Source organism: Myxine glutinosa, chromosome 5 (assembly GCF_964187855.1).
Source record: "Myxine glutinosa chromosome 5, kmMyxGlut1.1, whole genome shotgun sequence".
In the NCBI taxonomy this organism is placed as follows: domain Eukaryota; kingdom Metazoa; phylum Chordata; class Myxini; order Myxiniformes; family Myxinidae; genus Myxine; species Myxine glutinosa.
The window spans coordinates 67,094,471-67,121,920 of NC_136265.1; the positions used below are offsets into that span (position 1 = coordinate 67,094,471).

At 46.1% G+C, this 27,450-nt stretch overlaps 1 protein-coding gene across 1 annotated transcript in view; it reads left to right on the top strand.

The window, feature by feature from the left end:
• The window catches only part of LOC144892114 (uncharacterized), a 141,183-nt gene extending 113,962 nt beyond the window's left edge, over positions 1 to 27,221 (top strand). The window contains exons 6-10 of the mRNA XM_078777330.1: positions 1,659 to 1,721; positions 1,968 to 2,138; positions 6,251 to 6,394; positions 26,242 to 26,364; positions 26,830 to 27,221. Of these exons, the coding sequence (XP_078633456.1) occupies positions 1,659 to 1,721; positions 1,968 to 2,138; positions 6,251 to 6,394; positions 26,242 to 26,364; positions 26,830 to 27,221 (893 nt within the window). The remainder of the gene's footprint in view (positions 1 to 1,658; positions 1,722 to 1,967; positions 2,139 to 6,250; positions 6,395 to 26,241; positions 26,365 to 26,829) is intronic.
• The last annotated feature ends 229 nt before the right edge of the window (positions 27,222 to 27,450 follow it).

Sequence of the window (27,450 nt, forward strand, 5' to 3'; positions counted from 1 at the left end):
GAAAGCCTTGGTTTCCATGGCGTCAAGCTGAGCAAGATGTGAGGCAGGGGAGCCAGCCCAGAGGGGAGAGGGCAGTACTCCATCAAGCTGTGGATGAAAGACTTGTAGGTGGATAGGAGCTCAGGTGTGCCAAGGAAGGACTTTGCACGATGGAAAATGGCCAGTCCATGGTTGGGTTTTTGGGGCCAACTTTGAAATGTGGCTTTTCTGAGAGAGAACATGGCTGAGAGTGAGACCCAAAAGTTTCCGTGACTGATTGATCGTCTTCAAGAGGGTTCACTATGGTAATAAAGTGGCACCCACGAATAAGCGGGTGATTCTTATACACGGGATCACCCATCCCTGGAAAAAAATAGTCATTTTAACATCAGGAAACCAAACAATGAAGCATTTTATTGGTCAAGGAACAAAACGAGCATAGTTTGGTCATTGACAGAAAAAAAAAAAAGGTATTACATGTACACTTTGAAAAATGAGTCGATCGTAGATTATTTCAGTGAATCAGCAGCAACTCTCTGCACCTGCGACTCGATACGATGCAGAAATGCTGTGTCACTGCAGCCTCAGAACATCATCCCATTCCTCAGAATGTGCGCTGCCGCAATCATCTCCATCCCAGTTGGAATATGCACCCCTTCTTCATCGCTGTCTTCCTCTAACAAGCCGACAGAACCCCCTCTTCATTGGCTTGAACTTGTTGTTCAGCTTCTCTGCGAACTCATTTGCCTTCTGTCAGATAAGAGGTCCAGACAATGGAGCGTCCTTCTCTGTGACGTCTTTGATCCACTTCATCATGGCCATTTCGACAGCATGAGATCGACCAGTTCTCTTTCGCTTCCGGTCGCTCCCAATACTTTTCAGATCACTGCAGTTTCTCACAAACTAAAGTGGACTAAAGTCCAGGAGAGCTGAAAACGAATTTCAAAATAAAGTTTCCAACATTTTATTAGAATATTGTTTTCTGAGCCTTTTATTTTGGTTGACAATCTTTATTCTTTTAAAGATTTGTGTTTATGTTCATGTATTAAAGTTCATGTTCCCCTATAATCTTTTTTCAACGTATTTTGCAATACCTTCCAGTTAGGTTGGGATACCACCGGGGTTCCCACCGGCCTTGCAGCACCCACCCTGTTGCCTCCTCACCATCTGGCTTCAATGTTTTGTCTCTTTGAAAAAAAATTGAATTTTCAAAAAATTTGGATTAATTTGAAAAAACGATTTTGGATTAATTTGAAGTAACCTTTGCTTTATCATTTTTTTCCCTCTCCGAAGAACGTTTCCATGTTTCAGGGTGGGACAGACAGATAGACGGCATTAGCCTATTAATATGGAGATGATTTACTACAATATACTCAGTTGTGATGACATGGTTTTACCAGACCTTTAAAATTGACCTGGAAGAGCGTCGTGACATAATGATTGGCTATCCAGAGATATACTGTAAGCCTTTCGTGTGTCGACCAGTCTCTTTAATTATATTAATGCTTTTATCAAAATCCTGAAAATGACTTGATATAGTAATATCCAGCACTGCTTGTGCTACAATGAGAATCTCTCGAGTTTGAAATAATTTCTCATTTATTTTCAACATTTTTATAAAAAAATATTTTGTTTCAGTCGAACCGTTGTTTGGTTTTAAAGATATTTTTTTGTTTCAGGTTTTATTGTGAAAGTGAAGGTGAAGTCTGAGTTTGGAGATGAATCAACTTTTCAAGACACAGGTCTGAACCACAACAACATTCTGCTTGTCCCATTGGCAGACATTGATGAGTGCACATTGTATGGGAGCTTGTTCTCTCTCTCTCTGTCTCTCTGTCTGTCTTTCTGTCTCTCTCTTTCCTTTCCCCCACCCCCACCTCCCCCCACCCTCTATCTACTTGCCTTAAGGGTGTCAAACAACTTGAATACCCAGCTCAATATTAAACCAAATTCGTTCAACACGATGAAACATCACAATATTTGTCAAGATATTTCTGGGGAATATGCACTTATTGACGGCTGTGACAAAATCATTCGGTTACAAACTTGCAATCCCATTGATGGAGATAACATCAAAACACAACGGCATGACTTTGTTATTACAAATGTTGATAGGAAGCTGATGGTTGATCCTGAACTCATCCATTGTCCTCCGAGAGGTAAGCATTGCAACTCTCAACAAGAAACAGCAAGAAGAGATTGCAGACCCTCGCCAACACGTGTTTTTATTTATTTTAAGGATTTTGTGTGAAAACAAATATGGCCGCCCAACCACATGACCAATGACCTCATCATTATTTTATTTATTTTTCTCCACCAATGTATCCCGAGATGACGCTCAAGGCATTTCATCTTGATCGGATGAGGTTTTGGACTTGTTAAATTATGACGTCATAATGGAGGCACCTATGACATCATCCTGAACATACAGTCACGTGAAAAAGTAAGTACACCCCATGTAAAGTTTTGACTTTTAAAACATATTTCAACATACAGCTATTTGATCTTCATTTCAACAATATTGATAGATAAAGGTGATATAATATAACAAATATCATGAAACATTTACATTTTGTCGTCCATTGTATAATTTAAATAAACATCAATGCAAATTTTGCATGTAGAAAACGTAAATACACCCCGACATTTATCACTACTTCAAATACCTAAAATTAGAATCAGGTGCACCAGCTCAGGTGCAAATGATTAGAACATCGTTAGAGAGGATCTTGGAGAAACCTGTCTTATTTAAACCTCAGACATTTAATTTGGTTTGCTCTTTGTTGTTGAAGTGTGCGGCGTCACCATGCCTCGATCAAAAGAGCTCGCTGAGGCCTTCAGAAAGAAGGTGAAAGATGCCTACGAGTCTGGGAAGGAATTTAAAAAGATCTCCAAACAATTTGAAATCAATCATTCGACTGTCTGGAAGATCATCTCCAAGTGGAGAAGATTCCAAACAACTGCCAACTTGTTTAGGCCAGGCCGCCCCAGCAAGTTCAGCCCGAGAGCAGACCGCAAGATGCTGAAAGAAGTCTCTAAGAACCCCAGAATGTCATCACGGGACCTACAGGTGGCTCTTGCCACTGTCGATGTCAAAGTGCACGAGTCTACCATTAGAAAGAGGCTGCACAAATTTGATCTACATGGGAGGTGTGCCAGGAGGAAACCTTTGCTGTCCAGAAAGAACATCAGGGCAAGACTAAAGTTTGCCAATGACCACCTCGGCAAAGACCAGCTCTTCTGGAACAATGTTCTCTGGACAGATGAGTCAAAGGTAGAGCTATTTGGCCACAGTACCAGAAGACATGTTTGGCGAAAACCAAAGACAGCATTTGACCACAAGAACCTGATACCAACTGTAAAGCATGGTGGTGGAAATATTATGGTTTGGGGCAGCTTTTCTGCATCAGGGCCTGGGCAGCTCACCATCATAGAATCCACTATGACTTCTTCATTGTACCAGAGGGTGCTTGAGGATAATGTGAGGCCATCTCTCAGAAAGTTGACGCTCAACCGAAGGTGGACCTCGCAACATGACAATGACCCTAAACATACCAGTAAATCCACCAAGGAATGGCTGAAAAGAAAGAAATTGAGGGTTCTGGAATGGCCAAGTCAAAGCCCGGATCTATATCCCATCGAGATGTTGTGAGGGGATTTGAAACGAGCTGCACATGCAAGAAACCCCTCAAACATCGCGCAGCTGAAAGAATTCTGCATGGAGGAGTGGGCAAAAATTTCTCCCAGTCGATGTCAGAGACTGGCAGACAGTTGTACAAAACGCCTACTTGAGGTTGCTTCTGCCAAAGGGGGGCAATACCACCTATTACAGCCAATGGTGAACTTACTTTTTCCACATACGAAATTTGCATTTATGTTTATTTAAATTATACAATGGACTACCAAATTTAAATACAACAACAACAGGCATTTTAAGGCCATTTTCCCTGCAAGAGTGGGGGTTAGCCTTGCGGTCCCCATGACAATGTTCTCCATTTTGCCCTATTTTCTGCATCTCCCCTTGTTAACCCCCTTGCCCGCATTTCTTCTTCGACCATCTTTAGCCAAGTCTTTCTCGGTCTTCCCCATCCTCTCCTTCCTTCTGCATTCATTTCCATCACTCTTTTCAACCAGTTACTTTCATCCTTCCTCAACACATGACCAAACCATCGCAACCTATTCCTCTTCACAGCATCAATCACAGGCTCTATTCCTATCATCTATCGCAATTCATCATTTGTTCTCTCTCTCTCTCTGCCTCTGTCTTTCTGTCTCTCACTTTCCTTTCCCCCACCCCCACCTTGATAAGGGGAGCGCCGACCCCCGAATCCACAACAGTCACATGGTCTCCCCAACAGTCTCCCCAAATTGTCACGTGGTTTGATTAGCAGCGTTCGCTGCATTGAGCCTTCGTCGCCGTAGCGCTCGTTCCAAACACCATTGACCAGTGTTGCGGTTTTAGAACCCTCACTTTGTAAATAATTCTTGTAAATATTCCATTATTAAAAGGTTAAAGGTCGCACCCTTAATTAGTCCATATGCAACACGTAGGTCACCTTAGAAATCTCAGTTATTTCCTTATTATGTGTCTAGATAAGGCCATGTTCCCAATAGTTGAATCAGCGTTGCATTAATCAAATAAGATCGGCCCCATTCTCTCATTTCCCAATCGCTCTCTCCAAACGGCGCCATTATGCGCCCCTACAGACGGTGCCTTGTCCCTCCCAATTCTGTTACACGCCTTGGTTAGCGTTCGCCTTGGCCGCCATTGACCATGCGGTCGGCTCGAGAAAAAAGGGGGGCGGAACAACAAGAGCAAGCATTTATCTCTCAATATTGCTGAAATGAAGATCAAATAGCTGGATGTTGAAATATGTTGAAAAAGTCAAAACTTTACATGGGGTGTACTTACTTTTTCACGTGACTGTATGTTATCCCGCATGGAGATTTCTTTACAATGAGCCGTGTCTCAATTTTTTTCTATGCAGCGCTTTCAGAGATAAAGAGGTGCATTTTTTCGGTTTTTCCAAGATGCTGACTGTACCACATGACATATGACGTCATAATTATCATTTAAAACTTATACAGGAGGAGACACACCTGTGGTGAAAATGTCCTGTCAATCGGACCAACGGTTGCAGAGAAAATCATATTTATTGTGTGCGGACAAACAGACAGACAAACTGACTCAAATGCAATACCCTCGAGCAAGGGTAATAATATTTGTGCGTTCGCCATGTACGTAGCAGGGTGCGCCAAAGTGCTTGGAGTGGAATGCGCTTCTATCTTTCTTTCTTTTTCCTCTTGTGAAGTGGTTGCACTTGCTATTTGTTAACAGCCAGAAACTTCTTCAGGACATACCAGCCCAGTGATGCCTTCCTCAAGATCAACTAAATGCAATGTGCAAGCACACCCTTTGATCATAGGATGAGATCACAGTTACCACACGGTCCCTTATACAAGTGATGATCACATTCTGCCTGACATTATTGTCACAATGACAACATCTGATGCAAATTGCTTCTTCTACATCCACCTTGTATATCACAAGCACATTTGTATATCATTGGGTTTTTCCTGTCCATCCATGCGTTAATACATCCGTCCTCAACCATATTTCTGGCATGTAGGGACCCTATTTTGTTCATACTTGGCACAAAGGCAATACATGAAGATATATACTGCATGTGCAAATAATTTTGATCCACAATGCGATCAAAGATGTCTGGCTAGCGGCTATTTTAGTTGTAAAAACAAAACCTGATGTTGAAAACCCCAATAATCACTCTGATCTGAGGCTGTGTAACATGCGTAAGGTAAAAGTTGGGGAAAACGTCTCATTATTAAAATGGGTTTATCAAAAGGGAATTTCTTCAACCATTTCTCAAACATGCATTTCCCGATCTTGTTCAAACTTGGCACACAGATCATGAATGATGGCTTACATATGCATGTCATTTTTTTTCGAAATCACAACAATGGTGGCCGACTTTCAGCCAGTGTATTACTTAAATGTGTCTCCAACCATTTATTGGACATGCATGGATGAAATTTGTTTACACTTGCCACATGGACAATACATGAGAGTATTCATATGTAAAAGATTTTGTTTTGTAATCTGAGCAAAGATGGCCGACTGGTGGCCTTCAACACTGCACAGAAAAATAACTAAAACCGCAGGGACTTCGACATTTCATGTCTTTTTCTCCTTGTTTTTTTGGTATTCATTTTTTCTCTTTACTTAAATAACATGAGATCATATTGTTTGCAGATCTGGTTCATCCAGTGAAGATGGAAGATTTTCAAAGTGACTTCTCTCAGAGTTCCCAGGATGCTTTGAGCAATGAGTGTGTAAAGCAGGAACCTTGTGCTTTTTCTCTCTGGGAGCTGAAGAATGCTCCGAAGATGCATGAAGGTAAGCAGAACCATGCACAGAACACACAGCACAGCTCCACTTGTTTTGGTTGATTATCAATGAAAGGCTTGAATTCAACATCATGTCGAAGGATTGATCAGTTTATACAGTGTGCACACAGTCAAGCTTGTGTCGCATCAATGGCTCTGACAAACGTCACTGAGGCATCAGGAGCTTTGGCTGCTCCAGAAGATCGTTGAGCTTACTAAATGTATACTGTGTTCAATTAACTATTCTTTACAATTTTCAAAACCCAAGAATCGATCTGAGGCCGAACAAGGCAGCACACTGGAGGTAAAAGGTGGGAAAACATCTCGTATAATTAAAATGGGTTTATTAAAAGGTAATAAATCCAGCTGAGTTCAAAGCCAAATCCAGCTTAGTTCAAAGCAAGCCACAGTAAAGACATAATTATATATATTTCTCAGATGTTCTGATCACATCGTGCATAGGGTCTAAACCCCATGACCGACACATACACAGTATATATATATATTTATATATATATATATATATATATATATATATATATATATATATATTGTTAGACGCGGTTTTAGATGTTATATTGACCGAGCGGTGGTGTATTACCGCGTCCGAACAGTTACTCCCTGATTAGAACCCGATTCCACCCGACGTTGACCAGATCGCACCGCAGATATTCAATCGGGAAACCTCTAAAGCGACCGAAAGAGAATGAAAAGAGAAGAAGACAGAGTACGGAGGAAGAACAGATTTATTATACACACACAAGCAATGGATGGAAGAAGCAGTCACACAGCGAATCGTTAACTTACACTATTCATTTTACTTAACCCCAAGACAACGAGTAGGACAGACGACGTTCACACTTACACAGGGGATATTGCAGGCAGGTAGGGCTTGAGGTGGATTGCTGGAGAGGGAGGCAAGGTCGGAGGCAGCAGCTCTCAATTCCTCGCGGTTCTGGCGGGAAAACCCTCCGCCGCGTATCCGCTGCTGTAGACGTCACGCGCTGGCTCGGCTCACCTGCTCCTCTCCTTCTGGTGGAGCCGTCTCCCTCCTTTCAGCGCGTCTCTCCAAAGCTGGTTTCCTTTCCGAGTACCTCTCCTCTTTGGCTTGGAGCGTTTCGCATCTCACCGCTCCTCTTGGTGTCGCCTCTTCGCTCATCTCCCAGGTCATCTGGTGAAGCAGTCCCTTACAGTCGCTTTTATCACTCGGGGCGGAATCAAGCCGCCGGCTCCGAGGGCACGCCTACCGGGTCGCTCACCACGGTGCTGATTGGCTGTTAGGGCTGGCTCACTCCTCCCCTCTATGACGAGGTGGAGACACGCCTTTCTTCTCCGAGGTTAGTACATGGGCAATGGCGGCTTGCGGGATTGAACACAACTCGCACCCTTTTGAAAGGAACTTTGGAGAGCGGAGATGATTTGGGGAAATTGGAAGGGCCTACGCTTATTTTGTTTGATACAATGCAAAGTCAATCTAGTGGGAAACACATATTTAGCCTACATAGAATAAGGAAATACACTATTTAAAAAGATATATCGTGGCCTGCGTGTAAGTTTCATGGAATTAACTAGGAGGACGGCTGCGACCATTATTTACATTACGAGGGTGTTACACATAACAAAACCATACTTTTTACATTCGTTACACTTCCTCCAAAATTGTTACACTCCTCAAAAACCGTTACACTTCTCAAATTCGTTACCCACTTCTCAAAACCGTTACACTGCACCCTCCTTTCTTCAGGCCCGTTCGGGCCTACAAAACTTTAACTTAGTGTGACACGTAGGTGTAATTCCCTCTACAATTAACCTGACCCTGAGTGTGACAATCTTAAAACACAAATAAGTATGTCCCCCTATTGCATTGCACCCTGTCTAACAGACTCAAGCCCACAGCTAACCGAATTACGGAATTATTCTCAAACTATACATTTACGGTGGGGAGCATTATTTACAATGACGTGATTTCTTATTTACAACGCAACCCAGGACCTGTGTTTTTTTTTCTTTTTTTTTCTTTTTAGGGAACAAGAAAAAGAAATTCCTGTTGGGAGGGAGGAGACAGCACGCATTGCATCGATGCACCAGTACCAATACCACCAAAGCACCCAAAAGCACCAAAAGCACCACAAGCACCACAAAGCACCAAAAGCACCACTCGGTGCACAGTCACCATGGTTCATAATAAACACAACAAAACAACTGGTGGTGGTCTTCTCTTTCTCTGCTGGGCCGATGTTCTTCCCGACGTCTTCTGGCTTCATGCGGCCTACTTGGAAATATAAAAAAGCACAACTCTGTTCGTTTTTTATTTAGGGCCTCAGGGGCCAACTAAGGGTGGTCCACCTGTTTGGCGTAGGTGCCACCTTACCGAGGTCCGCAAGCAAGATTCCCTGGCCACTATGGCCGGTCTCCAACAGAGGTGCCCTGCCCCAGAACCTGGGGTCCATCAAGTGGTACTTGGCCGCAGAACAGCGGTCCATAAAGTGGTACATCAACGCAATGCATGCTGGTTCTGGGAATCTCGGGCGCACAATGGCCACCTCACGCACGCTCCCCTCGGCACCCAATGGCGCACAGGTCATGTGGGAGACAAAAGAAAGACAATTGAGCGAGGGGTAAGGTCACAAGGGTACACGTCAATAAGGCAATGCAAGGCGAAATGCGTACGGAGGGCGAAGTGAGAAAGCTCGTCCCTACCGTACGTCACCCCCCCGGTCACCTACACTACCCTTGCCCTTACCCCATATTTACAAAATCTACCCATTTACAAATTCGTCACTACTGTCACGTCTTCCCCATATTTCTCCTATACCAAATTCGTCTCCACAATCCCTCGACTTCAAAATTTGCCATCACCAATTCATCATCAATCCTCATAAGGAGGGAGAGATGGAATTACGCACAATGTCACACCCACGTCATGATGCGTCTCATAATCCAACATTTGCATCATAAAAAATAATCAAAACATGGCATGGTGTGGAGTACCTGTCACCTCAGGTGAGTGGATGCAGATGGTGCGAGGAGACTTCATCCTAACTACTTTCTAAATGACATTAACACACTTTACACTACCCGGGGTCTCTCCCTGCCAATCCATTGGCCAACTTACACTATGGGTTCTAAAAACCAATTCCCATTGACCAAACTGTGGTGCTTCTCAATTTGGGGTCTCACTCCCCCGATTCATCTCCCGGTGCCCTCGCACAATTTCTGGGCTGCGACGTGTAGCTCTCCCAGCAGGTCTACCCACCTGCACACCTCCACCACTGCAGTTGCCACCCGAGCTTACCTAGCTCCTCACCCTAACCTAACTAACTGGGGAAGGCCCTCTCCTGGCTCTGTCACCCCTTGGTGCCCTCTGGCACTGGGCTACCCGGGTCCGTCCTCCGGATCCTCGGGCCCCATCCACAACAACTACCGGCTCCCAGAGCCCACCTGCGGCCTCACCTGGCCGACATCCTCACAGTGGTGGAGTGCCCAAACCAACTACACACACTAACAGGCTACACGCCCAGCCATTTCCACAACACTAATGCACCCATCCAAAGACCATTCTTTCACTCGCACCACAAATGCCAATATCCAACCACAATTTACCTGCACCCTCTACCTAATACTTACACTACCCGCCCCGGGTATCCGTGATGGGGGTCCACTCTTCCCCCATTCACACCTTCGCACCATCCACTCCACTCCACAATTTCCACCATACTCACTCCACGACCATCCATTCCAATACTCCATTTATTCCCTACACCTGTCCTCCATTCACCTGTCGTTGCACACCTGTGCAATCATACCTGGTGCCACCTGCACCCTCCTCCTCTTCCTGGACCAGTTGGTCAACACAACACACATCACCATCACTCACTCATACACTGCTCCACACACCTGTTCAGTTGCACACCTGTGCAATCACACCTGTTCAATCACACCTGTTCAATCCTCAAACACACGGCATCATCTCAGCTAACTACTCCCCTCTGCAACTTGCGCTTCCCAGTCACCCCTTTAAACTATTGCGCTCCCACGTCATTATAATCCACACTAATCTACCTGCGTCCCCACTACAGGTATCATTGTCACTAACTAATCTTAACGTCACCTAATGTCATCTTCGCTAGATCCCTACACATGATATATCCTAACCCACCCGGGCTAGTTTTCACTGCCATCAACCCCATAAACTATAGCGCATTTGCCCCACCTGTGAGGGATGGTGGATTGGCCATCCCATCACATGGGGCATCTCTTACTATAAATTTTGCTTACCAAATTCCAACAAATCAAAAATTTTCCATTTACTGCCAATTCTATTCACTTTTCTAAATTTCGGATCAAAAACACTATCCTCATCACCCGTCTACTTATTAGATCCTCTCGGTGCGCCGTGACATCATTAAACTCGGTTCGTAAAGCCGAGCAATGAATTCGGGTGGTTTGGTCGCCTGCAGGTTGAATCCGTCCGGCTTTCGGTTCAAGGGAGGTGGTTTGGTTGGACCGAGGTTCCACGCACCATCTCGGCGCGGCACCTTGCGGTCCCGGGCCCGATGGCTCAATCTCCCCCGGTCGGAACCCCGTCCCAACGAGGGGGCACCGTTCCGCTTCCTCCCACTCGCCCTTGAACCGGACCGGTCGCCTCGCCCCACAAGGCCCGGACTCGACCGTGCGGGGCGGGGCCAAGCCCGAATCGGCAACGACGCTTCGAAGAGAAGCGACGCAGCATCGATCCGCGCCGGGCCTCGCACCCAATAAAGCACCCCTCGCACCGAGTGCTCGCAACGGCTATCCGTCGCCCTAACCGCTAACCCGGTTACCGTCGATGCTTCACCGGCATGCTCACAAGCATACGCTACCCCTTTCACCCTTACAAAACCCGGCGTTCCAACGCCGTCCGTACATTCCACCAACGCTCTCCCTGTTACACACCACACCTCTCGCGCACACTCTTGCGCACACCTCTCCTCCGTTACGTCCTCCGTAACACTCACCATGGGCGTGCACTCTTGCATCCACCCACTAACGCGCTCACATGGGCTCTCCCACACTCGCGCCATGACCAACTCAGGTGTGCTTCCTCGCACACGTTCCACCACCACCTTACTCTCCGTGTCACACTCCGTACACCCCGACGTGCATTCTCGCTCGCACTCGGTTTCACACTCGCGCTCCGATGTGCCCTCTCGCACCTGCGCCATCACCAACTCACTATTCGTGTCACACTCCGTACACCCCGACGTGCATTCTCGCTCGCACTCGGTATCACTCCCACACTTTATAACACGCCCACTCGCCGACGCACACTTTTTCCTCACACGCGTGCCATTTCCACTCACACGGGACCCTTCACCAACGCCCGGATGCTTCCTCGATCCCAAGCGCGCGAAAATTCTTTTGTCGCCAAACATCCTCTTACAAAATCTACCCGCACAATATACAGCACGACTCACCTGGGGGATCCTTTTCTCCACGCGAACCTGCAAACTTCCATTCGGGTTAAGCACAGCATCGTGATGTGAGCAGGGACTTTGTACATAATCCATTTCTCCCTGTAATTCCCGGGCTACCTCCGTCATCTCTTCAATTTTAATTCCCAGCATTGCTTTTTCTTTATTAACCTCGGCGACGGCTGGCTTTAATAAAACACCCTCCTCTACCTCAGCGGTCGCCGGCTTTTCCAAACCCCGTGTCGCGATTTCTACCCCCGTCATTGTACCCGTGCTTTCCTCCGCTTCGCTCAACCGGCGCTTCTCGACCCGCGTTACTTCCTTGTGCACCCCTGGGACCCTTTCGCCCACCATGCAATCCATGGTCTCCCCACATTTTTGCATGCGGTCACCCATTCTGTTGGTTATTGCTTCAATTTGGTTTCCCAATCGCTCACTGTTAGCATCCATCCGGTTCCCCATTACCCACAATTGCTCACCCCGAGCTTTAATTTGCTCACTCTGCAGGTTGAGGGACGCCCGCATTTGTACCATAAATTGGGTCATGAAGGCTTGCATTTGGGCCGCGCTCATTGGTTCCACGGCCGTGGCCCGCTCAACCACGTGCGCGAGAGCGCCATTTTGTGCGTCTGAAACCTCCGCAACCACATTGCCATTTTTCTCCTCATTGCTCTCCTCCTCCCTTTCTTCCCTAAGTCCTGGGTTACCCCTAACCCGTCTATCTCCCCCACCGACATCCGATCGCCTTGATTGTCCATGGCGCGATCTCAAAATTCGGGTTTTATAAAACAACAAAATTTCGGCAGCTCGTAATTTTGACCAAATTTTTTTTTTTTCTACACCTTTTAGAAATTTGGTTCGGGCTTCGAATCTCACTCCCAGACACCAATTGTTACTTAATAACACAATTGGTGTTCCAAAATTTGGGCCTAACAAATTTAGTCCCAGGTCCGAATCCAACTCCTGACAACCAATTTGTTACAGACGCGGTTTTAGATGTTATATTGACCGAGCGGTGGTGTATTACCGCGTCCGAACAGTTACTCCCCGATTAGAACCCGATTCCACCCGACGTTGACCAGATCGCACCGCAGATATTCAATCGGGAAACCTCTAAAGCGACCGAAAGAGAATGAAAAGAGAAGAAGACAGAGTACGGAGGAAGAACAGATTTATTATACACACACAAGCAATGGATGGAAGAAGCAGTCACACAGCGAATCGTTAACTTACACTATTCATTTTACTTAACCCCAAGACAACGAGTAGGACAGACGACGTTCACACTTACACAGGGGATATTGCAGGCAGGTAGGGCTTGAGGTGGATTGCTGGAGAGGGAGGCAAGGTCGGAGGCAGCAGCTCTCAATTCCTCGCGGTTCTGGCGGGAAAACCCTCCGTCGCATATCCGCTGCTGTAGACGTCACGCGCTGGCTCGGCTCACCTGCTCCTCTCCTTCTGGTGGAGCCGTCTCCCTCCTTTCAGCGCGTCTCTCCAAAGCTGGTTTCCTTTCCGAGTACCTCTCCTCTTTGGCTTGGAGCGTTTCGCATCTCACCGCTCCTCTTGGTGTCGCCTCTTCGCTCATCTCCCAGGTCATCTGGTGAAGCAGTCCCTTACAGTCGCTTTTATCACTCGGGGCGGAATCAAGCCGCCGGCTCCGAGGGCACGCCTACCGGGTCGCTCACCGCGGTGCTGATTGGCTGTTAGGGCTGGCTCACTCCTCCCCTCTATGACGAGGTGGAGACACGCCTTTCTTCTCCGAGGTTAGTACATGGGCAATGGCGGCTTGCGGGATTGAACACAACTCGCACCCTTTTGAAAGGAACTTTGGAGAGCAGAGATGATTTGGGGAAATTGGAAGGGCCTACGCTTATTTTGTTTGATACAATGCAAAGTCAATCTAGTGGGAAACACATATTTAACCTACATAGAATAAGGAAATACACTATTTAAAAAGATATATCGTGACCTGCGTGTAATTCATGGAATTAACTAGGAGGACGGCTGCGACCATTATTTACATTACCAGGGTGTTACCATACTTTTGTAACGTTCACATTGTAACGTTTTCACATTCGTTACACTTCCTCCAAAATTGTTACACTTCTCAAAAAACCGTTACATACACTTCTCAAAACCGTTACAATATATATATATATATATATATATATATATATATATATATATATATATATATATATATATATATATATATATATATATATATATATATATATATATATATATATATATATATATATATGTATATATATATATATATATATATATATATATATATATATATATATACGTACACAGTATGTATGTATGTATATATACTAGGGCATGCCCGTACTATATATATATCTAAAATTATATCCCCCCCCTCTATTTACATGAAATGGTTTGGTCCAAAGCGAACGGCTTGCGAGTACGGTGACAATCCCCCCCCTCTATTTACATGAAATGGTTTGGTCCAAAGCGAACGGCTTGCGAGTACGGTGACAATCCCCCCCCCTCTATTTACATGAAATGGTTTGGTCCAAAGCGAACGGCTTGCGGAGTTTGGTAAAGAAATCGCCATAACGTGCACAAACGCGCAGGAAAGCGAAAGAATCGCAAATTAGTTTTAATTAGTTTTAAAACATAGTTTAACGCCAACATAGCGGCAACATAGTTTGCCAACGTGAAATAAATGAATACGCTCTCAAATGTGCCGTCCGAGGCAGAGTCTGTTCGGCACGTTCGGCACACGTGATAGCTCGCTGCTCTCTGATTGGTTGAATCGTTTTTTGGACATAGCTCGGTAACTACTTATCCGATTAATATGAAACCTTGAAAAGGCACATCCTCGGGTCCCCAGCAATATACCTGGCAAGTTTCAAGTATATCGGACCCGTGGTTGTCGAGAAACAGCGGTCACAGACATACAGACATACAAACATACAAACATACAAACATACAAACATACACACAGAGATTACTGGAATTATAGATAGATAGATATATATATATATATATATATATATATATATATATATATATATATATATATATATATATATATATATATATATATATATATATATATTGTTGCGGATCTCCTATTACGGTGCTCCCCTTACCGAGGGGGGTTTAATCCCCTAGTCTATTAAGCTGGCCGTCTGAGTCCTAGAAGATATCGCACTCCTTTGCGGGGTTGAGATTGACCAGGGTGACTGGTCAATGGGTTCCCAGATACCTTCGCCAACCTCTCCGCAAAGCAGGACGATACTTCTGCTCGAGCCACGGACAAGATGGAAGATTGCCGAGCGGTTTAGCAATCCGAAGCTCGAGCCGTTAGCAATAAAACTAACCCGATTCTGAGCGGTTCCTATATCGTGCCACCGATATTCAATTGGGGACAGGACGCAAGCGATCGGATGAGAGCAACCAAAGTAAAGCAAGAACAAATATAATTTATTAATTACGTACAAGAAACCCGAAGAGGAAATGAAAGAATGGAATATACAAGAAGAAGAAGAAGCAGTGACACAGGGCAGCCTTAAACAGTCTTATATTATCACACACCCAGGACAGTACAAACACACTTACACGAATGGGGAATAGAAGGAGAAGGGTCAAGCAGATGGTTCCAGGCTCCGGGTCCACCGCGAAGAATGGCAGGCAGCTTCTCGTGTCGTTGGCGCACGACTGGACCTTACATATGCGAGGGGCGGGGATGCTGCATGCATATGGCGTGTCGAACGCTCTCAAACCAAACGGCAGTTCGTATCAAACGATGGTTCCAAACGATCCTCTGTGCAGTGTTCTTATCATCCGCCGTCTCTGCGTTGTTCTCTCAATCGCAACGGTCCCCTGCGCAGTTCTTCATCAATCGCCTCCCCTCGCGCATCTCTCTAAGTTTGACTCCTTCTCTCTCCCTGGCGCATCTCTCTGAGAGGGCTTGGCGCTTGCGCTTTTATAACCCGCTTAGAAATCAAGCCGCGCTTCATCGAGCCACGCCTATTAACGAGCTCACCTCAGCGCTGGTTGGCTGGTGGGGGCTTACCGGCCACGCCCTGGTGGTGAGTTGACGTGGCCACACCTCGTTCTTGCCGCCCTTCCCCCTTCTTCTCCAAGCCTGACCTCGTGTTCAATGGCGGCTGAGCCAGGCAGCGAACGCTGCTGGCAAGCCAAGGAACACAATTTGGAGGAAGGCTACGCCGCAATATGAATTGACAAGGGGACCTACTCTTATTTAATTAACTAGGGCATTGCCCGTACTATATCTATATCTAAAATTATATCCCCCCCCTCTATTTACATGAAATGGTTTGGTCCAAAGCGAACGGCTTGCGAGTACGGTGACAATCCCCCCCCTCTATTTACATGCAATGGTTTGGTCCAAAGCGAACGGCTTCCGGAGTTTGGTAAAGAAATCGCCATCGCGTGCACAAACGCGCAGGAAAGCGAATGAATCGCAAATTCGGTTTTATTAGTTTTAAAACATAGTTTAACGCCAACATAGTTTGCAAACGTGAAATAAATGAATACGCTCTCAAATGTGCCATCCGAGGCAGAGTGTGTCCTCCACGTTCGGCACACGCGATCGTTCGCTGCTCTCTGATTGGTTGAATCGTTTTTTGGACATAGCTCGGTAAGTAATTGTCCGATTAATATGAAACCTTGAAAAGGCACATCCTCGGGTCCCCAGCAATATACCTGGCAAGTTAAAAGTATATCGGACCCGTGGTTGTCGAGAAACAGCGGTCACAGACAAACAGACGTACAGACGTACAGACGTACAAACGTACAAACGTACAAACAGAGATTACTGGAATTATAGATAGATACAACGCAGATTCAACTAGAGTCCCTGTATAAAGAGAGTTGCACCATGCGCTGACCCGAGATTTCTGGTCACGTGATTTCGTGGCGCCATTTTGTGTCTAACTTCACCATGCGTGAACGTCAGCTTGGTACGGGAATGTTGTTTATTGCCAAACAAAATGACTGGTTGTGAGGAGTGAACGGAGTCGTGATGAGTTTCACTTGTGAGGAGTGAACGTAGTGGGATGAAGTGTTGGTCTGGTCAGAGTGTTGTATTACGGGCAGAGTTTTCTTATGGTCTGAATGTATGAATCATGTTCTGTACTGAATGTATGAACCAAGTTTTGTACTGAATGTTTACTGTGTTGGCCTCATCGTGTTCCTGGTGAAATTAAACAAGTTATGGTGAATACGACGTCTTATCTGTGCTTTTCCATATCTGTTCGACTAGACAAACCGTGCACACTGCAGGTATTTTTAAAAAGTTTTTTCTCTGTTTAATTACGGCTTGGCGCAGTCGAAAATTAAGTGTTAATTAAGTCGCCAGCTATGAAACATATTAATCGATCAGGCAATATCCATCAGAGTTCTGGGCAAGGGTGTAGTAATAAATGAACGTTTCAATCTTACTAGATGCCGATGACGTTTTCCTTATGTCAGAGACAGAAGCTGACTTGCAGCTTGTTAAATCATTACAATGCAAATTGAATATAAATGTCGATAAAACTAAAGTTGTACACTATAGAAATATGGCAATACCACGTACAGAATTTGTTTTAAGTGTGTTAGACTATATGTCGGCTGGAAGTCCTACACCGGAATTGCTCTCGGCACCCTTTTAAAAATATTGGATATGCCCACACTCCTTTCGAAAAGTTATTAAAATTCAGAGAACGACACCATTGGTTTGTCTTACTTATAATGTTAGCTCTTATATGCAGTGTTGGCTTGTAATATGCATTGCCATACCACTTTTAATATCACCACACAGCTCTTTTTCACGGCAATAGCTGAGTTTTTGACAAAACAAATATCACCTGTATGTAATAATAAGACTAAATATGTGTAGTAAATTTTTTTTTAGCAGGTTTAGAATATATCACCCCATATCGCGAATGTACATGTATATCTAATCCGACACACTTAGACACAAAATGGCGTCCAAATTTGAGTTGACACAACTCTCTATATACAGGGACTCTAGATTCAACTATTGGGAACAGATCCTTACCTGAAACACATACTAAAGAAATAACTAAAGAAGAAGCCTATGGTGTGCTACGTGTTGCTCATGGCCTAACTAGGGTGCGATCTTTTAACTTTCCAAAGGGAATATTTACAAGTTATTATTTGCAAGTATTTACTAGTGAAGGGTTCTCAAAACCGCAACAATATATATATATATATATATATATATATATATATATATATATATATATATATATATATATATATATATATATATATATATATTGTTGCGGATATGAGGACTGTATTTTTTTGATTGTGTGTATTATTATTATTGCTCGAGTCTGGCCCCTCCTGCCTCCAGTGTTGTGTAAAGGTTAAAAGGGCGTCCCGGTAGTTAATTCCATAAAGCATCCATTGAAGGACACTATAATACCCTTGTTCAGTAGTTTATATCCTTATTATGTGTTTTAGGGTAAGGCCTTGTCTTCCCTTAAAATGACACTCCATTGCACCAAGTGAAAAAGATAGATTCCCTTCATTCCCATTCCCAAAACCTCCATTTCCCCTTTCGTTATGGCCAAGCCTCAATTTGGCAATTACATCCCCTCCAAAGCCGCCATTGAACATGTGCTCGGGTTGGGGAAGAAAGGCGTGCCCGCCCGTCGTCATCAAGGGTGGAGCCAGAGGGTCACGCGACCAACCAGGGCCGAGGTGAGCACACCGATGGGCGTGTCCTGAAGGTCGGCGCCTTAATCGCCGGAGGCGTTATAAAAGCACGGGCGCAAGAGAGAGAGGGGGGGGGGTCGTCGTCAGGGCTGAGCTGCGTGGTGAGGTGCAAAGAAAAGAGCTGGGTCGTCAGAGGAGAGCTGAGTAAAAGGGTCCAAGAGAGAGCTGGGTTGTGAGGTCCAAGAGAGAGAAGAAAGATCATCCAGCAGCGATTCTTGTTCAAAGGAGATCCTCCAGGGAAGCACAAAGCCTGCTATTCGTCGCCTTGCTCGCCAGCAGCAGCGTCCACAGCAGCAACAACACTCGACAGCCGCTTGGGGCCTGGACAGCAGTTTGGAGCAGGGCCGCGAAGGAACGGCGGCTGCCCAACGAGCCGATCGTGCTGCAGGACCAGTTGGACCTCCCTATCCCGCCAGCCATCCACCTGCCATCCCTATCATCATTCCCCGTGTGAGTCCGTTTCTGTTTGTTCTGTCCTGGGTAGTTAATTAAGTCTGTATAAGCTAGTATTTTCACTGTGTCTCTAAAAGCTTCTGTATATTATTTTATTATCTTTCCTCCTCCTTGGTTTATTTGAGCCTGTACATAGTAAATAAATTTAGTCGTATTTTCAACCTTTTGTCTTCTTCTTCTTCCTTTTCTTCACATCCGTCGTTTTTGTCTTTTCCATATTGAATATCTGTGGCGCGATACGGCCAACGTCGGGTGAATCGGGTGAATCGGGGAAACTGTTAGGTCGCGGGGCCTCCGCTCGGCAAACAACATCCTTTAACCGCGGACCGTAACAATATATATATATATACAGTGGAACCTTGACTTACGAGTGCCCCAACTTACGAGTTTTTCGAGATACGAGCCGTCGCTCGGGCGGTTTATTGCTTTGAGATGCGAGCCGAGATCTGAGTTACGAGCTTTCGCCACCCGGTCATGTGGTTATCTTGCCGTGCAAGTACAGTATCTCTGCCGTATATCGCTGCATTTTTGTTTATAACGGCAGATATATTTTGTTTATAACATTTACGTATATAACGGCAGAGGAGAAGAGCATGCCAGGCCACAACTTGTTCAGAGTGCCGGCGATAGCTCGCCTTCTCTTTGTGGAAAACACGGTACTGAGAAGAAGAAGAGGATGATGTGCTTGGATATAAAACACGCAATCGTCGAAAAACATGAGCGAGGTGTGCGTGTTGTCGACTTGGTGAGGCGGATGTGAAGGCAGCTGAAGATTTTATTATAACTGAGAAGAAGAGAGGATGATGTGCTTGGATATAAAACACGCAATCGTCGAAAAACATGAGCGAGGTGTACGTGTTGTCGACTTGGTGAGGCGGATGTGAAGGCAGCTGAAGATTTTATTATAACTGAGAAGAAGAAGAGGATGATGTGCTTGGATATAAAACACGCAATCGTCGAAAAACATGAGCGAGGTGTGCGTGTTGTCGACTTGGTGAGGCGGATGTGAAGGCAGCTGAAGATTTTATTATAACTGAGAAGAAGAAGAGGATGATGTGCTTGGATATAAAACACGCAATCGTCGAAAAACATGAGCGAGGTGTGCGTGTTGTCGACTTGGTGAGGCGGATGTGAAGGCAGCTGAAGATTTTATTATAACTTTTGCCGAACTGATAGAAGCCGAACGATACATCCCCCAGCAAATCTTCAACTGTGACGAGACAGGGCTCTTCTGGAAAAAGATGCCGAGGAGGACGTATATAACGGCAGAGGAGAAGAGCATGCCAGGCCACAACTTGTTCAGAGTGCCGGCGATAGCTCGCCTTCTCTTTGTGGAAAACACGGTACTGAGAAGAAGAAGAGGATGATGTGCTTGGATATAAAACACGCAATCGTCGAAAAACATGAGCGAGGTGTGCGTGTTGTCGACTTGGTGAGGCGGATGTGAAGGCAGCTGAAGATTTTATTATAACTTTTGCCGAACTGATAGAAGCCGAACGATACATCCCCCAGCAAATCTTCAACTGTGACGAGACAGGGCTCTTCTGGAAAAAGATGCCGAGGAGGACGTATATAACGGCAGAGGAGAAGAGCATGCCAGGCCACAACTTGTTCAGAGTGCCGGCGATAGCTCGCCTTCTCTTTGTGGAAAACACGGTGAGATCCTTAACATCCAACAACTAATGGGACGCAAACGGGGCGCCCAGTTTAGCGGTACACCCATTGATGAATCACCCTGCCTGTGATTCACCCATGACAGGTTATAGCTGGGTCGGGATTCAAACCCAGGCTGGACAGTTTAGACTTTAGAGTCAAGTGTGCGTACCTCCAGTCCAGGCCATCCTGCCAACTTGTATGCTGCATACAGGTGAAATATAATGCGCGAGATATTTTTATATCTACTGTATATTTAAAAAAAAATTGGTGTGGTTTTTGGCGGGCTGGAACGGATTAATAGCATTTCAATGCATTTTAATGGGGAAATTTGATTTGAGAAACGAGCAATTTGAGTTATGAGCTCGGTCACAGAACGAATTAAACTCGTAAGTCAAGGTTCCACTGTATATATATATATATATTGTTGCGGATATGGGATTTGGCCTCCATCCATATCCGCTTGTAAATATTCCCCTATTTCCCCAATACTTCCCAACTATCCCCAATCCCCCATTCCCTAGTCCCATTTTCTGTAAACAGCACTCTGTAGACCCGACCTTCCCCTATTTCCCCCATTAAATGTCGCATCCAGGTCCACCGCATCTCACGTAGACAACTTTCGGACATCTTGCTAGTTATTCTTAGTCTATGTCAGTTAAGGACTCGTTTCCATTAATTCTGACTCTTCGTTGCACCAGAATGTGATTGTATGGCACCATTAGTAAGTTTAGGACCTCCCAATACCTCCCCGCATCTCTTCCTCATGGAACAACAACACCAACAACAACAACAGCGGCGGCGGCGCGGCGGCGGCGCGGGGAGTGCGCGTCCTCACTCCGGCTTGGTTAGCCGCCATTGAACATGTGCTCCGACGGGGTTACCACGCAGGGGCTCGCTGTCAGCTCCTCGTCAAGGGCGGAGCCCGGTAACCCCCCCGCACCCAATAGGAGCGGCGGACCGATTCCATCTGGGGCGGAGCTAACGAGCCGAGGGCGTGTCACTCCCCGCTGAGCATGCGCAGAAAGGGGGAGGTGACGTCAGATGCGCGCTGGACTGCAAGGAAGAGAGACGCCACCAACCGAGCGCTGCGATACCTCCCCGCATCTCTGGACTGGACCGAGCTGTATCCTGTCCCTGAGCCAAGGTGCACCTTGAGCTATCGACTGCCTGTCCTTCCCTGCCATCAATCCCCGTGTAAGTCAGTCTTGTCCCGTTTGTCTGTGGTCTGTCGGGGATAAGATAAGACTGTGTCTAAGTGCCCATCTTTCTGTGCTTTACCTCTTACCGTGTAATCTACCCGTTTCTGCATCACCAATATTATATCCTCCTCCGGAGGTCTTGAGAACTGTACCCCTTGTGTCGTTGCATTTATCCCAGCCGTTGTGTCCTTTCCCTCATTGATTTAGCATAGCGCGACTTAGTCAACGTTCGGGTGGAATCGGGTAAACTGTGCGGACGCGGTAATACCAAACCGCTCGGTAAACTAACATCTAAAACCGCATCTGTAACAATTGGTGTCGGGAAGTGGGATCGGACCCGAAGCGCGCTTCACGCGCTCGAAATTATTAACGGCGAAATTTGATTGTGTTTTACAAAAATAAAAACCCGAATTTTGAAAGTCGCGCTATGGCAGATCAAGATGGCTGGGTTCCGGTAGAGGAGAGTGAGGCAGGGTCGATCCAGGACCAAATTGAGGGACAAGAGGAGAGCGAAGCAGTGAGGGCGGCAGGTTCGCAAAATGGCGCCTCGCACATGGCCACGGCGACCGCGCCCGCGACCGTGGCAGCGCCACCGGTGGATTTGAACCTTTTTATGATGCAAATGAAGGCCCTCATGGAAAAGAATAGTGAGCAATTGGGAGACCAAATTAGAGGTTTGAAAAGCAGTATGGGACAAATGGGGAACCGGATGGATGCTCAGGGTGAGCGATTGGAGGGCCAAATGGGGGTAATGAGGGACGAAGCGAGGGGTACCGGTGAGGCGTTAGACAATGGGATAAAAGAGGTAAAGAATGGGTTAACGGGGGTAGAAAACAGAATGGCCGCTCAAGAGAATCAAATAGAAGGGGTGAAACATGGGTTAACGGGGGTAGAAAACAGAATGGCCGCTCAAGAGAATCAAATGGAAGGGATGCAAAAGGGGTTAGAGGGGTTAGAAAACAGTATGGAAGGCAAATTGAGGGACATGAGGGACCAAGCAGAAAGGGAAGTTAAACAAATGGGGCAGCAGATAGAGGGGGTCAGAATGGGGGTAGAAACTAAATTGGATGCTCACAGGGAGGAAATGGAGCAGATGAGGGTGGCATCTGGGCAGGAGATGCAGGTGATGGGAGAAGAGACCAGAAGAGGTGTGAGTGAGGAGGTCGGAGGAGTGCGCGAGGAGGTGAAGCACTGTAAGGAGCGCATGGAGAAGGAGGTGAGAAAGGGGACTGTAAAATTGCAAGGTGGAATAGAGGAGTTGACGCTGGGAGTAGAACAACTGACAGTGGGACAAAAGGAGTTGGGGGACCAGGTAAAGAAGAACACAGCGGTAATAGAGGGTTTAAAATCGACACAGAAGGAGATGAAAAAGGACGTAGGGGTAATTAAAAAAGAGTGTCAGACGGTACATGAGGACCTGACGAGGAAAATGGACAAGGTGGTAGAGGTGATGGAGGTTAAAGAGCGGGAGGTGCGGGAGCACATAGAAAAAAATAAAGTGGAGTTAGAGGAAGAACTTAAAGGGGCGCACGAGGAGATGAAGGAGGTGAAGCAGAAATTAGAAGAAGTGGAAGAAGGGGTGAGTGAAATTAAGAAGCGACGGAGAGAGGATAAGAAAGAGATAAAGGAGGAAGTAAAAGAATTGGTCCAAAGTCTGTGTTCGGATCGTGATGATGTGCTCATTAACCGGATGAGGGATTCGCAGGTGATGGAGGAGAAGCGAAGAGAAAGAGGACCCGGTGTAAGTGGTGACCAATATGGTCGTGCGTATGATGCGCCAGGTGATTTAATAAGCTTGGGGGTCGAGATAGACCCGGATGTTCGTGAGAGGCCAAGAGTGAGGTGTATGGCTGGTCCGGAGGGTATGGAACGAGAGGTGCGAGGTGTGGGTGAGCAAGGTTGTGGTGGTATGGAATGGGTAGCGGGTTGCGGAAGTGTGACCCATGCATCGACACCAACAGGGGTAGTTTTTAGAGGGACAGGGGAGGCACGAGAGCCCCTTGGGGGTAATGTACTGTGGGGGCCCGGCCGGTTCGGCCCCGCGCTGACCCCGCAAGGGGCGACGCACGGGGTCCGGCAGGCGGGCAACGACTCGCATACGAGGTGGTCCCACAAGGTCCCACTCGCGCCGTATGACGGTGGGTAAGGGTGGCATCCCTGCCACCCTTCCCATGAGTGGGGGCAAATGCGCTATAGTTTATGGGGTGTATGGCAGTGAAAACTAGCCCGGGTGGGTTAGGATATATCATGTGTAGGGATCTAGCGAAGAGGACATTAAGTAACGTTAAGGTTAGTTAGTGACTGATACCTGTAGTGGGGACGCAGGTAGTTTGGTGTGGATGACAATGACGTGGGAGCGCAATAGTTTAAAGGGACGACTGGGAAGCGCAAGTTTCAGAGGGGAGTAGTTAGATGAGATGATGCTGTGTGAGAACTGGACAGGTGTGTGGAGCAGTGTATGAGTAGTGAGTGTTGTGGATCAGCGCGAATGCGCTTGGGGAGAGAAGGGTGCAGGTGGCACCAGGTGTGAGAGCACAGGTGTGCAAGTACAGGTGTGTGGAATACATGGAGTATTGGAATGAGTGGTGTGGAAAGAGTTGGAGTAAGTGGTACGGAGTGGTGTGCATGGTGCGAAGGTGTGGATGGGGGAAGAGTGGACCCCTTTCACGAGTACCTGGGGCGGGTAGTGTAAGTGTTAGGTAGAGGGTATAGGTAAATTGTGGTTGGATATTGGCATTTGTGGTGCGGATGCAGAATGGTATTGTGGATGGGTGCATTAGTGCTGTGGAAATGGCTGGGCGATGGGCGTGTAGCCTGTTAGTGTGTGTAGTTGGTTTGGGCACTCCACCACTGTGAGGATGTCGGCCAGGTGAGGCTGCAGGTGGGCTCTGGGAGCCGTTAGTGTCAGTGGGTGCCTGAGGATCCCGGGTGTGGATCGGGCAGGCCGTGCCAGAGAGGGCACTGAGGGGGTGAGAGTGCGAGAGGGCCTTCCCCAGTTAGTTAGGTTAGGGTGAGGAGCAGGTAAGCTCGGGTGGCAACTACAGTGGTGGAGGTGTGCAGGTGGGTAGACCTGCTGGGAGAGCTACACGTCACAGCCCAGAAATTGTGCGAGGGCACCGGGAGATGAATCGGGGGAGTGAGACCCCAAATTGAGAAGCACCACAGTTTGGTCAATGGGAATTGGTTTTTAGAACCCATAGTGTAAGTTGGCCAATGGATTGGCAGGGAAAGACCCCGGGTAATGTAAAGTTGTTAAAGTCATTTAGGAAATAGTTAGGATTGATGAACCTGTCGCACCATACGCAGCCACTTACCTGAGGTGATGATGATGACTCCACACCTGTGTTTTCTTTGTTCTGTGTGCAGGAAATGAGAATTGCTGTTTGGATTTGTGAGACGCATCACGACGTGGATAAGACATTGGGGTGATTCCATCTCTCCCTCCTTAGGAGGGACTGATGATGAATTGGTGATGGCCAATTTTGATGTTGAGTTGGAGATGGCAAATTTTGATGTTGAGTTGGAGATGGCAAATTTTGATGAGAGTTGGAAATGGCAAATTTGATTGGTTAGGAGGGAGAGAAGACGAATTTGGTTTATGGGAGGAACGGGGAAGACAGTATAGACGAGGCTAAATTTCTGATTTTTTTTTGGCAGAGGCATTTCTGAGTAAAAGTTGGTATCCGGGCGTTTTAGGTGGATATGAGGGTGCTGATCACGAAAAAAACGGATACCAAGCTGAAATGTGCATATTTAGGGCCTAAATCAGCAAAAAACAAAATGGCCGCCAAAAAAGTTTATGCGATATTTGTTTTTTTTCTTCAGAAAAGTGGAATGTCGTAGTAATACTTGGTATCCATGCTTATTAGCTGTATATGAGGGTGCTGATCACGATAAAAAATAATACCAAGCTGAATATTACATATTTAGGGCTTAAATCAGCCAAAAAACAAAATGGCCGTCAAAAAAAGTATACGCGATATTGACATTTCTAATTTTCTTTTAAAAATAGGAATGTCATAGTAGCACTTGGTATCTATGCTTATTAGCTGTATGTGAGCGTGCTGACCACGAAAAGATAGGATACCAAGCTGAATTGCAGGCTTTCAATGGAAGATGTTTCATACACCATATTGGCTTTTATTGCCGTTTTACCTTGATTGGCATTACATTGCTTTCAGATCACTGTCAACTGTATTTTCTAGTTAAGGTTGTTATCATGTCTAGTTAAGGACGGTTTATTTACCGGGACGGTGACATGCAACCTCTCTTTCTTTTATTTTCAGACTAAATCAAGATGGATCCTGTTGCTACTCTGAAACGACCATCATCGATTGACTTCGCCTTATGCATTTTATGCCAAACAGATGGGGATTTGCGATCTGCCAGCAATCAAGGTCTAGCCACACTCGCTAAGGCTTACGAAACCAGAAAGAAATTACGCGACCCAAAAAACCGCAATATAATTGAGCGTCTGGATCTGGCGTTGGGTTCGAATACCACCTCAATCGTATGGCACAAAAACTGTTATGTCCAATTCACCGATAAAAATAAACTTCTTCGCCTAGAAAGACTGGAAGATCATCATCAGGACCGAGAAAATGTACCAACATGCAGCTCAGTTGTTGGGTCTACCCAAGGTCGTGTCATACGTCGGAGCTCTGTCAAGCCAGTTGACTGGACGCTGTGCATGTTTTGTCAGGATCGTACGTCAAAACAACGATTAAGTTCAGTTATGACATTCAATGTCAGCAAAGATATTTTAGAGGCATCTAAATTACATCACAAGCTATGCTTCAGTTTGGCAGGCGTTAGTGACCTCATCGCAGCGGAAGGTAAATATCACCTTCCTTGCTTAAGTTCGTTCAAAAGAAGTACATCCAAAGTCAAAGAAGATTTTCACACCAGTCAAGACTTACCTTTGATATGGCTTTCTTCAGAACTTATGTATGCAGCCCAAAAGGGTCATGTGCTGAGGCTAAGTGACGTCTGGGATCGGTATGTAAATCTTTCAGAGGAAGCTAACACAGTTATTCCGAAGTCCTTTGTAAGTCGTCGGACAACATTCAGGGAAAAACTGCAATCTCGAGTAGGTGATACCATCCTCTTTGTTCGACCTGATGGTGGGACATCTCAGAGAGAAACGTTGTTGGTACCATCTAAGTATACCGGCAATGCTGTATCTGGACTGACGGATGAAGCAGACGAACAACTAACAATGCCTAGGTTCGGGCCTGAAGAGGACATCTTCCTGTCGCTGGTGCATGTTGCCCTAAAACTTCGAGGAGATTTGCTTGATAAGCCTGGCCACGTGGGATTACATGCCAGGCCCTATGGCGACTATTAGGACCCAATCTACTAGACTATGTGAAAGAAGCCGACGAGCAACTGCATATTCAAATATCCAAGGCTGCATCCGACCTGGCAGCTGTTGAGATCCTTGTCACCTTGCTGACAAACCCAACGTTTTCATCATTGATGTCAGATTTCCTGGAACGCAGAAAGGAGGACAATGTCAACTTCTCTTTCTGGTGGGGATACCTGGAAATGGTAGCAATTCTACTTATGTTCACAAG